This window comes from Antennarius striatus, chromosome 3 (genome assembly GCF_040054535.1).
Source record: "Antennarius striatus isolate MH-2024 chromosome 3, ASM4005453v1, whole genome shotgun sequence".
NCBI lineage: Eukaryota > Metazoa > Chordata > Actinopteri > Lophiiformes > Antennariidae > Antennarius > Antennarius striatus.
Window position 1 is genome coordinate 28304361 of NC_090778.1, and position 13007 is coordinate 28317367.

General features: G+C 52.8%; 1 protein-coding gene across 2 annotated transcripts in view; it reads left to right on the forward strand.

The window, feature by feature from the left end:
- ncor2 (nuclear receptor corepressor 2) overlaps window positions 1-13007 on the forward strand; it is a 58810-nt gene that overhangs the window by 30746 nt on the left and 15057 nt on the right. For both annotated transcript variants that reach the window (XM_068310755.1, XM_068310756.1), the window contains exons 9-17: window positions 2852-2918; window positions 3726-3898; window positions 3990-4083; window positions 5324-5502; window positions 6159-6213; window positions 6300-6398; window positions 7329-7465; window positions 8157-8317; window positions 8997-9059. In XM_068310755.1, coding sequence (XP_068166856.1) covers window positions 2852-2918; window positions 3726-3898; window positions 3990-4083; window positions 5324-5502; window positions 6159-6213; window positions 6300-6398; window positions 7329-7465; window positions 8157-8317; window positions 8997-9059 — 1028 coding nt within the window. The remainder of the gene's footprint in view (window positions 1-2851; window positions 2919-3725; window positions 3899-3989; window positions 4084-5323; window positions 5503-6158; window positions 6214-6299; window positions 6399-7328; window positions 7466-8156; window positions 8318-8996; window positions 9060-13007) is intronic.

A 13007-nucleotide genomic window follows, 5' to 3' on the forward strand; every position in this document is an offset into this window, starting at 1 on the left:
ATTTAAATGTCATTACTACTATAAATACTAAAGTAATGTCATTACTACTCGAAATACTAAAGTAATGTCATTACTACTCGAAATACTAAAGTTCTTTTCCCTCAGACTGACCAGAAACTATTACAGGACATTAAAACATCCCATAATAAATAAAATCCAGGTTGAGGTTGTTTAAAGTTCAGTCGTTCTGATTAAACGTCAGTTTAGAAATAAAAATCTAGTTTAGGTCGTTTCTCTGGATTAACGTCTGTCCACCACAAATACTGGACTCTGAAATCACTCGAAAACCGTTAAAAGCTCACAAATCATGTTGCTGTACAATAAATTATTATTATAATTATAATATATACCGTTAAGCGTCACTCATGATTCACAAGATTGTTTTAATCCAGATTAGTTTACGGTAAACTTTAATCCTGATAATTTCATCCTTGAGGAGAAGAAGAAAACACTTGAAGGATCTCTCCACCAGTTTATAAGATCATCAACAACAGTCAGAGTCACTGTTGATGATCTGTAGCTACTGTAGCGTGTAGCATGTAGCACCTTTAGATGTGTGAACGCAGCAGTGCTGCTCTGCAGGGGTTGTGGCAGAAAGGGGAACTGCAGGATGATAGTCGGAAATGGCGGTGGTTGTGTGTTTGTATTTCTGAATGTATGTCGAGGATTACCCGTCACCATAAATATTGGAGCCATAACATCAAACGCCCTCTGACCCTTCATCTTCATCATCCTCGGCCAGGAGCGAGCAGGACGATGATGTAGAAACACGTGGCTGGCCGTCCTTCAATGCAGCCTCTGTGCGTCTGTAATCTTTTAAGGACCATAATTCAATGCGGCACAGGAAGAGACCGTCGGAGCGCTTCTGCCATTGGTCCAGCTAGAGTAGCACACACACCACAGGAAGTGTGTGACCTCCTCGCCACACACACTGGCCGGTCGTCGCTCCTTTTGATCCCCTCCACTGTTTGATCAGTATTATTATCTGAAAATACTCCTTTCTCTTTTGCGTGCTCATGCCGCCGTATCCCCGCCGTGCCCCCCCCCCCACACACACACACAGTCCACTCCTTTGTTTTTGCTAACCGGATCAATAACTTAGCCGCTCATCTCCACTTCCTCTGCCCCTCAGCCCCAGATTAAGATTGAAGATTATAGGGCGTGAGTGTGTGTGACAGAAGCCTTCGCACCGGATGATCCTTTGCGTGTGGGGGGACGACGGCGAAAACAATCTTTGAAGCTCGAGGAGTGTTTTTCTCTGCGAGCTGCAGAACATCCGCCTCAAGTGTGAATATAAAGAATCTTTCAGCCGTGGTGTTTTGGAGGTATTAACTAAATTACAGCGTTCTGATAGCGCAGCACCGACACAGGACAAAGGGAACCTTCAGGACGACTAATCTCTCCCTTTGCCATCTGGAGGCCAGAGGACAATACCACCTCTGTCTTTAACAGGCTTCATTTATCAGCTCCGTTTTTGGCAAACAGAGTTAATTCTCGCTCATTATATCCCGCGCTTATCGACGCTCTCCAACTGGACGAGGCAGTACCTTTTGTCGCGCCGGCTCGACTCAATATTTTGCCTGTTTGCGTGGGAGTGGATGTGGATTTGGGGCTAAGGTTGTTTAGATTTCACTCGGGTTTGTTATTCCAGATAACACGCTCAGGAAATGAAGAATGGGTCACGGCGTGTGTTTACCCCTCTAGAAGCCAAACGCCGTCTCCTTACAGCACCGGCGACCCACTTCCTCGTCCTGCGACCCCCCAAGGGCCCCTCGGCTCGGCCCGAGTGACGAATGTAGAATAAGATGACATCAATCAGCAGAAGAGCCTGACCTCACCACTGACAGATTAAGTGTCAGGAATAAAATCCTGTCTCACGGCGAGGAGCAAGGCGAGCGGCGCGGCTGCCTAAGGAGATTACCGGCCCCGACCTTTATTTGAAGCTCCGCTGTTCCCTCCAGATGATTTTTATAAGTTTGGCCGTCCTTTCCACCCAGGAGCAAGTTAGAGGGAACCGAGCCGTGGCACGCAAGGACAGGCATTGTTTGTGTTAGTGTGAGTCAGAGCGTGTTTTTTATTTGCTTACCGGATTAGGCAGAAAGCACAAAGGGTAGACGAGGAGAACATCGGACGCTCCGATTGGCAAATAAAACGGTCCTGATTCCTGGAGGTAGAGAGGGAGAAAACCAGTGGATGATGGGAAACGGTAGCAAAACTCTATAGGTCACCACTCCGACAGGTAAACAGTGCTAGTATGTAGCCAACTCAGGCTATCGGTGCTAACCAGGAGCTAAAGAGTCCTCGACACCAAATGTTTTTGGTGGCATTATTTGTATCTGACAGGAAGTTCACAGAACACCACGGATTAGAGGAGGTCAGCGTTTGATTTCACAAAAGCAGAAGTAAAAGAACAGAACAAAATCAGTGCTAGTTTGGGCCGTCTCCACCCTCATCCGCACAGCCATACCCCAAGTGTACACACTCATCACTTATATAATGATAGAATTTTAGTATTCCAACACTCAAGTTTTGATGTGGGGAACTTTCTTATTTGTGTTTTTCGTTACCAGTTGAATTTAGGCTAATTCTGTGAGCAGGATACGAAAAAAAACACTTTTTTCTTTTTGCAAACTGTGGTGCGTTCAGGTGTCCGGTGGAATTTACAGCGTTTGTTTTGCGACTTAAATGAGATTTAAAGCAGGAGTTCCTTTCTGTTTATTTTGGTGACTGCGGTCAAAAGAATGTGCAGCTTTCGGGTCAAATAAATGATGTGGAAATGAAGCGGTTCTGACCCGGACATCCTCACCTTGTTCTTTCTCACACCCTGTTTCCACCCCCCCCCCCCCCACAGAAACCAGGCGATGAGAAAGAAACTCATCTTGTATTTCAAGAGGAGGAATCACGCTCGTAAGCAGTGGGTAAGTGGAGAACGCAGCGTTTCCAGCCTCTCTTGGTGTGACTGGTGTGAAACTGGGCCAGCTGCCCCCTTTGGAAGGGAGTGGCCAACATGAGCCACTCCCTTCCAAGTGTTTCTTTGATACATGGAATTGCGCTGCGTTCCGGAATGTTGCGCACTTCCGGATGCTGTCAGCCAATAGAATGCGTGTACAGTATCACGTGACTGCCTACTAGAAATCCGCGATGAGGTGAAGCCGTTCATCTTGGTGCGCAAATATGCGAGGGATCACTGCGGATGCTTTCACTTGAGTTCGTCATGTATGATCAGTGGAGTTCGCTTTAATGCGGCGCCTGCGAGCATCACAGTTTCTCTGGAGGGGGAGGTTGCGTGTGTGTGTGTGTGTGTGTTGGGGAGGGTGTCGCCTCCTGGTTTACGAGCCTGCCGAGGGTCGTGTCTCCTCAAGGTTTAATGGTCTGCTTTACAGCCGGCCGCTGAAGAAGCTGGGAAATCAGAGAGCTCAAGGCCAGACTCTCCAAGGAATACCAACAACCCTTTGCCCCCCCCATGAGCACGTAGCAGTGTTGCATCGTGGGATAGAGTCCTGCGTGTCATATCAAGGATTGCAGTATTTTCCGCACTATAAGACGCATTTAAAATCTTTTGATTCGCTCAAATAACCAACAGTGCTCCTTCTAATCCAGTGAGGCTTGTATGTGGAAGAGGTTTACGAAGGCGCGCCTCACAGTACCGAAAATACTGTCGTAGGCCTCGTCTGAGTGTTTAGTGTCCCGATGAGCAGAGGTGTGACTCCTGTTTGCTCCTCCAGGAGCAGAAGTTCTGCCAGCGCTACGACCAGCTGATGGAGGCATGGGAGAAAAAGGTGGAGCGCATCGAGAACAACCCGCGGCGCCGCGCCAAGGAGAGCAAGGTGCGCGAATACTACGAGAAGCAGTTCCCCGAGATCCGCAAGCAGAGGGAGCTCCAGGAGCGCATGCAGAGGTGAGGACGCGCTGCCGCCGTTACCACGGATACCGCAGCCGCCACAGGTTTTGATTGACGGGCTTCGCTTGTCCTTTTTTTCCATCCGCAGCCGCGTCGGGCAGCGGGGGGGCGGGCTCAACTCGTCCGCAGCTCGCAGCGAACACGAGGTCTCCGAGATCATCGATGGAATATCGGAGCACGAGGTGAGCTCCTCCGCTAGAGACGCTTTCCCTCCTTCGTTAAAGCCGACGGTCGTTCTGGATTAGCGGTGAAGGCGAGGGATGAACGTGTCTCCGCGGCGCCGGATGGAAACTCGATGTAAAGACACGCAGGAGTGTTTTTGTAAGAAGCCTGATGCAGCTTTCCATCGATGTGGCACTGGTGGATAAGGGCTGCCAGTGGCCAAATCTAAGACTAGCCTAGCGGCTAGCACGGCTGCTTCCAGGCTGAACCATCTAGAACTTTTGTTTCTGGTGGATTTTACCGCCCGTCGTCTTTCACGGTCATTTCTTTTTCCGCTCCTTTTCATGTGGATGTTGAACACGAAGGGTCGACGGTCATCGTTTCCCTCCGTCGACGGAGCGTCTACTCCAAGGCAGACGTCGGTCAACATCAGCCCCCGTTAGCGTCCGCCAGCGCCAGCCGGCGGTCAAAGCGTCAGTCTTGTTTAAGAAGGAATTTTCTCAAGGCCTCAGAGACAGATTATGTAAATGGAATTGGCTCGGGGTGACGTTCAACACGCCGGCCAGTTTTCTCGCTGCCAAAGTTCACACTTCTCCCTCTTTTTGATCCAAATCCGCTCGTCTGATCCGCGTCCGGGCGCTCCGGCTGATTTACAACCAGACGAACCCGGCGCCGCGGCTCGTCCGGTCACCAGAGGCGCGGCGTTCATTCCAGCGGCGCTAATCTGTCTGTGTGATATTTCACTGCTGAACTGCTGAGTCGTGGTTTTTCCTCCTCCAACCCACATGTTGGGATTATCATCCGGTCTGTGGGGGTTTTTTAAATCAGCACATGAGACGGATGAAGAACTGGACTGGATGTTCCTGTGTCGGCCGCATCCCATTACACCGAGCAGCGTGTCCGATTGAGTTTTCTCGTTTTGTCTCTAGATATCCCCCCCCCCCATTTGTCCCTCCTCCTCCCATTCTAGACGTCCCTCTTTTTTCTTTTTCTTTTGTAGTTTCTCTTTGTCGAGTCGTAAATTGTGAAGCGACAGGAACGTTTTATGGTGTTCACGTTTGACACGCGTTGAGCATATACGTCCCCCAAATACCACCCCCCACCCCCCCAGCGCTTCCACACTTCAAAACCAGAACGTATTACCACAGTAGGTTTCACACAGTCATAAGTTTCCCCCCTCGAGACCAGCCCACACGCTTCAGGATGTCTCTGTGTGTGTGTGTGTGTGTGTGTGTGTGTGTGTGTGTGTGTGTGTGTCAGAACACCGAGAAGCAGATGCGACAGCTGGCGGTCATCCCCCCCATGCTGTTCGACGCCGAGCAGCAGCGCATCAAGTTCATCAACATGAACGGCCTGATGGACGACCCCATGAAGGTGTACAAGGACCGGCAGGTGATGAACATGTGGAGCGAGCAGGAGAAGGACACGTTCAGAGAGAAGTGAGCAAAAAAACAAACTTCTTCCTCTTCAAGCAGAAAAAAAAAAAAAAATCCCCTTTCATGTGTCTTTCCCTGCGACGGCTTCGGGTTTAATTGGCTGGGGATTAACTTAAAAATAGCTCCGACGGCTTCATAAATACCGTTTATGAAACAAACAGGTTTTCATTCAGATAAATGTAAATTTTCAGCTTTCATCAAATCCCGTCTTCTCTTCCGTCTCCGCTCTCTTTATGTCGTTTAAAAGGAGCTTCTTTTTTTTTTTTTTAACACTTCTGTGAAATGTGTGCGGCCGCTGTAGCGTTGATAAGTCGTTGGGAAGGAAGTGAAGCTTCCTCTTTGGTGAGGGAGACGTCACGGGCTGCCGAATGAATTCAGACCCCAGTAGTAAAAATCAGTGACACGTAGGAGGAAGAGCGCCGCTCTCTTCCTCATGTTGGATCATTACCGGCTGCTAAATGTGAGATCTGATCAAAGTGCCAAATCAAATCAGACCAGACCAAAGTTCAGATTTCTCCAAGCCGGCCAAATCGTCATGTTTTCCTGCGTCAGCAGAGACGTCACTTCCTCAGTCGCTGTCTTCGTGCTTTTCTTTGATTTCGCCTCATTTGAATCGACCGTTTCGTTGCTGGTAGTAAGAGTTTCTTCTCCTCCTGCAGGTTCATCCAACACCCCAAGAACTTCAGTCTGATCGCTTCTTTTCTGGAGAGAAAGGTGAGGATTCCTGTTCCCCGCTCTGCTGTTTTTCCCACTTTTCCAGGTCGTGTTTGTCACTGAATGTCTTTTGTGTCGTCTTCCAGACGGTGGCGGAGTGTGTGCTCTTTTATTACCTGACCAAAAAGAACGAGAACTATAAGAATATCGTCCGGAGGAACTACAGACGGCGCGGGAGGAGCCAGGTAGTGTTTGAACGTCTGAATCCAAGGTTAAACTCCAGGTTGTTGCAGGAAACACCTGGACATGACACGGGAACGCCGAGCATCACCGTTTGTAGCTGCTAAACGGCGTGCTAAGGAGATAGCGCATTGAGTTATTTGTGACCTTTTCCCATGGGTCCAAACATGTTATGTCCTCACCTTTCATCGGCTCGTTACTAGTAGCAGCTAGCACTAATAGCTCGCATCACAGACCCGGGCTGCCGCCGCCGCCTCCTCCTCCTCCTCCTCCTCCTCGGCCAGGGAGGAGGAGGAGGAGGAGGGTAGCAGCTGTGCATTCAGAGAAAACTCATGTGTGGATATCGTTCCAGTTAGTAGAGGGCTACGCTAGCTGTGTGTGTTCCTCCTCTTCGGCTCGACCGGACGTCCCATGAGGAGGGTATTGGGTCCGTCATGTCAGTCATGTGACCTAAAAAGGGACTTTTACGTAAATGTAGAAGATGTTGTGTTAAATTTCTTTTCATTTTAGGTTTTGATCAAAATCGAAACCACTTAATTTTATCGATTAGACATCATCAGCGCCGGGAATCAAAGCACAGTTGTTTTAAGTGACATCACCTGACGCCAACTGAGAGATGCACCAGTTTTTGCATAGATAACCCACGTCTGCGGCTTTTATTGTGAAACTCCGGTTTGCCCCCCCCGGGGGACGTCGGGATTGCGGCTGGAGCCTCGACATACCACGCTAACCGTTAGCGTGCTTCAGATCTGCCTCTCTGCTCGCTGTTTGGAAACAAACAGGAGGTGTGTGTGGTTGGAAGGCAGATTACGACTTTTAATTATAGGGACTTACTGCAGGAATCTGCTGGAGCGAGTCGCTCTGGAGCAGACGTGTGGAGATTTGCTAGGCATGCTGGGTAACGTGACTTTGTCCTGTGTGTCTCCTCGTCGCAGCACGGCCAGCAGCAGCAGCAGCAGCAGCAACAGGTTCACCGCGGCAGCCAGGAGGAGAAGGAGAAGGAGGAGAAGGAGAAGGAGGCCGAGAGGGACGAGGACAAAAACGAAGCCGAGGATAAAGACGATGGGATGAAGTGAGTCGGTTCACACGGCGAACTGAGCTGGTTTAGCCGCCGGCGAGTCAGTCGGTAAAACAGGAGGAGGAACGAGGTCCGCTCATCCAATCACGGCGCTCCCTCGCCTCTAGCTCGACTTTCCGCCGTCGGGTGGTCGTGGTTTGTTCAAACAGCTGCTCTCCGGTTCCTCCGGGGTCGTTCTGCTTTAATCCCACGTTTATTTTCTTAGTCTGAGGTTTCTCTGGTGGGAAAAATAAGCAGCGTGATCAACCCGAATGTCAGGTTGAAATGCAGAAGTGTGTGTGTGTGTGTGTGTGTGTGTGTGTGTGTGTGTGTGTGTGTGTGTGTGTGTGTGTGCGTGTGCGTGTGCGTGTGCGTGCGTGTGCGTGCGTGTGCGGCAGGAGCAGTGAGGATGCAGAGCAACAGATGGAATTTGAACCGTCTGTTCCTGCCTCTCTCCTGTAGTTTAAAGACGAGCTTCATCAGAGATGATGATGATGATGATGATGATGGGGAACAGTGGGAAGACGGGGGGGGGGGGTGGCGATGGTTACCATCGCTCCGATTATCATCGGCGTCTCTCCAAACTGCGCTAACGCTAGCTAGCACACTGCGTTAACAGGTTTTACCCCCCCCCCCCCGTCTCCCTGTCCTGATGAAACCGGGTCCGGTGGGACGTTGCTGGTCTAACCGCTGTCTGTCCTCACAGGGACGACACCTCGGGGGAGGACGCGGAGGACAAGGAGCCCGCCGTGGCCTTCAAGGGCCGCCGCACCGCCAACAGCCAGGGGCGCCGCAAGGGCCGCATCACGCGCTCCATGACCAGCGAGGTGGAGGAGACCACCACGCCGCCGCTCAGCAACGAGCTGGGTCAGTCCCGCCTCGCCGCTTCACCCCGCCTCCAGGGGGCGCTACTGCCCTTCTCCCCGTTTCTGCCCACCTCGTGAATAAATCCCGTCTGCCAGCCAAAGACGAAAGTGATTCATAAGGACAAAAACCTGGTGGCGTCAGCAGCGCCCGCAGCTCTTTGTTCCCGCGCAGATGGCGTGGGCGGGGGGGTGGGGTGTCGCCGGCGCCATCTGCAGGCTGTTAAGGGGGGGGTTGTGATGCGTCAGCAGATGTGCAGCGGCGGAGTCGCAAGGAATCCCCAGGTGGCTCAGCGGCGCCAGCTAGCGTCACTCGTAGCATGCTAGCATCACTAGCGGCTGCTAGCTCCGGTGCTAGCTGTGTCCTTCACAGGCCTGAGCAGAGGACACTCCCGCTCCAGCGCCGGGTCGGGGCGGGCTCGTGGCCTGCCGAGGGAAACGTCACTTATTGTGTCTATAATCATTAACTGACTTCAACTTCCTGCCCCCCCCCATTTAAAACAAACAGCCCCCCCAGCCCAACCCCCCCTATTCTTTCTGCTTCTCTAAATTCTCTCCTTCCTTTCCTCATGTCAGTCACTCCCTAAGTGACTTTGTGACAGCTGCCCACTCCCCTTCCTCTTCCTCCCCCCCTACCCCCCCCCGCTCTAACTTTTTCTTTTTGTTTTGTTTTTCTCCCCCAGCCAATCTGGAGATGAATGAGAGCTCCCGCTGGACCGAGGAGGAGATGGAAACCGCCAAAAAAGGTAAAAAAACAGACACGCTTTCCAGGGATCGACCGGAGGTGCCACAGGGGGGGGGGGGGGGCACGGGTCGCAGCTCGGGTGTGACTTCCTGGATCACCCCGTGTGTGTGTGTGTGTGTGTTTGTGTGTGTGTGTTCTTTGGATTCTCCTCTGGCTGTAAAGTCTTCCTCTTATCAGCACCGCCTGCAGCCGTTAACCCGTTTACGGTCTCTGACTGGAGAATTACCCAGAAGGCCGCTGCACGGGGGGGTCGCTGTCCTAGGGGCGGGACTGACGGCGTGCTGTCAGGGTTCGAGTCCGGGGGGGGGGGGGGTTTCTGATGCGTGCTTCTCGGCGGGTAGGGATTCTCTGACCCGTCTTCTGTCGGCGCCGCCGTCGACACTCAGGAGCATCTTCCCTCCTGACGGCTTAAAGTCCGCCTGCGACCGCGAGAGGTTTCACCAGCGTCTGTCTGCCTGTTTGCGCTTCTGTTTCCTGAAGGGGTCAATAAAGCTTTTCTAATTGTGAATGTGTGAAAATCTAAACAAATAAAAGACTTGCATCATTTTAAGGGCGTCAGTCACAACAGGAAGTCTCTTCGTCAGATTGACACGTTCACGTAAGCTGACTGGAGCGGCGTCCGCGTACCTCCTCATGACTCTCCAGGATCATGTGATGATGATGATGATGATGACAGTGTGCTATCTCGCCCCGTGTGACTCCCAGCTTTCAGTGCGGGGGAGTGTTCTTCCTCTTCTGGGCCGCGTCCCATTCGGGTTGACCCGGCTCCCTGGTGGTGATCCTGGTTCCATTCTCCTTCACTGAGATTAGTGGGGTTCTCCATCCCAGAGGATTAGTGTGTGTGTGTGTTGGGGGGGGGGGGGGGTTATGTAACCCCAGCTGACGGAGGGGGGGGGCCGCCCTCATGGTTCTCCATCAGTAGAAACCACCGCCTCCACACCGGCCAGAAGGGATTCCCCGTCCGGGCGCGGTCGCTTTGATGTGTGTGTGTGTGTGTGTGTGTGTGTTTTAAATAGCTTCGGGCATGCTGATCTTGATCCCCCCCCCCACACACACACAGATTGTGGCCTGCAGTGATGCCGGTGGGGGGGGGGGGTCAGAGGACGGCCCAGCTTCATCCTGTCATCACGGCTGAGACCCGCAGCTCTGTGCGCCGTGCGTGTGTGTGTGTGTGTGTGTGTGTGTGTGTGTGTGTGTGTGTGTCTTGATGTGGTTTATGTAAGTGCACTAATCTGGCAGGCTTTGCTTGGGTGCAGACATCTGGGTAATGCCCCCCCCCCCCGAATCCTTTTAAAGCAGCAGGTAGAAAAAGCCTCACTCCCTCCGCCACCGTCGCTCCATCGTGTTCTGACTCGGCCTGGATGGCAGCCAGTGTGGAAGCTTTGGCAAGTGCCCCCCCCCCCCCCCCACTCACCCCCCCTCCCCACACCCGTGTTGTTCTAGACCGGAGCGAGGTCACATTCAAGATGAAAAGCAGGTCAGTCAGGAAAAATGTTGAAAGCCTTTCTGCCTTCTCCTGGTATCAACATCAACTCCCCCGTCCTGCCCCCCCCTCCACTGCTCTCTCCTTCCCTTCTCTCCATTGTCCCCCCCCCCCCCCCTCCGTCTCCCCCCTGTTTACTCTTGAGCTGCCTGTGTGTGTGTGTGTGTGTGTGTGTGTGTGTGTGTGTGTGTGTGTGTGTGTGCTGGAGTGTTGGCGAGCGAGCTGGAGAGAGAGCGGGTTCGAGCGAATGCGCCACGGTGCCTGCTGGCAGCCTGAGGTGGGGGGGGTAGATGGGAGGGACAGACCGATGGAGGGAGGGAGGAAAAGAGAGATAGAGCAGATCAGACGAGTGGCGAGCGAGCGCGGAGCGCCGCCCCGCCGTCCCACTTTCCTGTGGAAGTCTTCCCAGACGGCCGCCATTGGGGAGAGGAGCAACAGAGGAGAAGAGACCAGCGCCGAGGGGGGAGGACAGCGAGCAGGAAAAGGAAAGAGGGTGGGGGGGGGGGCGTCGACCAGGAGCATGTGCCGTTTTGGAGCGCGTCAACCCGACACCGGCTCGAGGATCACGCCAGCTGGCAGGAAGAGCGGCGAGACCGATCGCCGCCTCCGGTCTGGATCGGACGGCCCGGCCCCCCCAGCGGCCCCCCCAGGGATCGGACGCTCCGGTAGCGCCAGGCGACAGGCATGTGACACACGCCAACTTTCTCCCCACGCCAGGTGTCGGCTGGACTCTCCATGGGAGGAGCTAAGGGGGGGATACAGCGTCTCGATTGGGCGCCAGGCCCGCCACCTGCTCCAACATCGCCGCCGCCGATTGGATGTTTGTTCTGCGCGCCGTTGCTGTGGCAACCAAACCGAGTCAAGCCAAGCTGGAGTGACCTTTGACTTCCAGTAAATGAGTGACGGCGCGGGGTGAGCGGGTTCAGGCGTGTCGGCCTGCGCGTGATGTTTTGCCACCGTCGCTATCTTTGTTCTGTCGCGGCGTTCGTGTGCAGCTGGAGGGGGCGGGTGGGGGTAAATGGTTAATCGGCGTCAGGCTGACCACTTCTCCTCGCTTTCCAGGCACTGATGAATATTTCAGCTGAAGAAGCGCTTCCACTTTAACGCTGGAGAGTCGTAGCCGCAGCTTTTAGCCGCGTCAGACTTTGCTTGTTTTGGCAGCCGGTTTTTACGCAGGCATTAAGAAATCGAAGATCACGTCGTCTCACATCTGCTGCAGCGCTGGTTTTCCTATCGCTAGTTTCCATGTGAAAATGGAATCTGATATAAATGGCTTCGCCAGAGATGATCTGAACATAAATGACTGAACCTCTGCTGGAGCTCCGCCCAGGAGGTCGGTCTCGGCGCATGCCGTCTCGCCATGACGCATCAGGACGTCTCCTCTTCGTCAGAGTTGAACCCAGTTATGACCGGGAAAATACTTCACTGGTTTCGACAGAAGGGTTCCGAAAGGAAAAGTTTTCTGATCTTCGTCAGCCGACATCCCATCAATGATGAAACTCCAAACGCCTGAGGAAGACGAGGACAAATGATGTCAGTCTTTAGGAACTATTGGAATGATCTAAATGTCCTTCATTTCGTCTCTGCGTCAGAGGGAGATGCCGAAGCTAAAAGCGGCGAGTTGACAACCTTTTTGCGGCGCTAACGTTGTTAGCTTGGATATTACTGTGAATATTTCAACTTTAAATTATTCTCCAGGATTCAGAGGCTTGAATGAAGCTAGTTGGAGTTAGTTTTTTGCACATTTAACATCAGCTGTTTCAACGTCTTCCTGCTTCGTCTTCTGGCGTCACCTGATCATCATCATCATCTTCAGACTCTTTGGCTTCCAGATTTTTGGAAGCCGCTGGACGGCGCTCACCTTTTCCCATCTGGGAAAAAGTTTTCGTTGTTCCTGCTCTACGGACAGCTTGACGGATGTTTTGTGGTGTTGGCGGCCACTTCTTCTCCTGCATCTTCACGCCGTCGTGACGAGAACAAACAAACCGACAGGTTTTATACGTGAACTCCTGACGATGGAGCGCGTGGAGCTCTAACTGTTGTCGGTAACGTCCTGTCACAGTTAGGAACCGCTCTGACCAACAGAGAGACGACGGGCCGTAAACCGCCGTTCTCCGCTTGTTGTCCGATGAGATGCAGAGACCTCTGAACCCGTGTCCAAGGTCGTCCCGGTAGGCGTCGGCTCTCCGCGCGTTAATAACCCTTCTGAGGCGCTGTCCCGTTGCCAGGAGCCGTCAGCCTGGCACAGGAAACGAGCTAAGCCTCTTACAACACACAGCGCTAATGAGCCGCCGTTAGCTAACAGCGCTCTCAGGGCGGGGGGGGCCGAACTCGATCCGTCTCCTGTCTGCCCTTTGCATCTCTTCTCTCAGCGCACACACACACATTCTTAGCTGTGCGTGTGTGTGTTTTATGACAGGTTGATCTATCGCAGCTCCAGTTTAGCGCGTGTCTGCATGTTTAGCG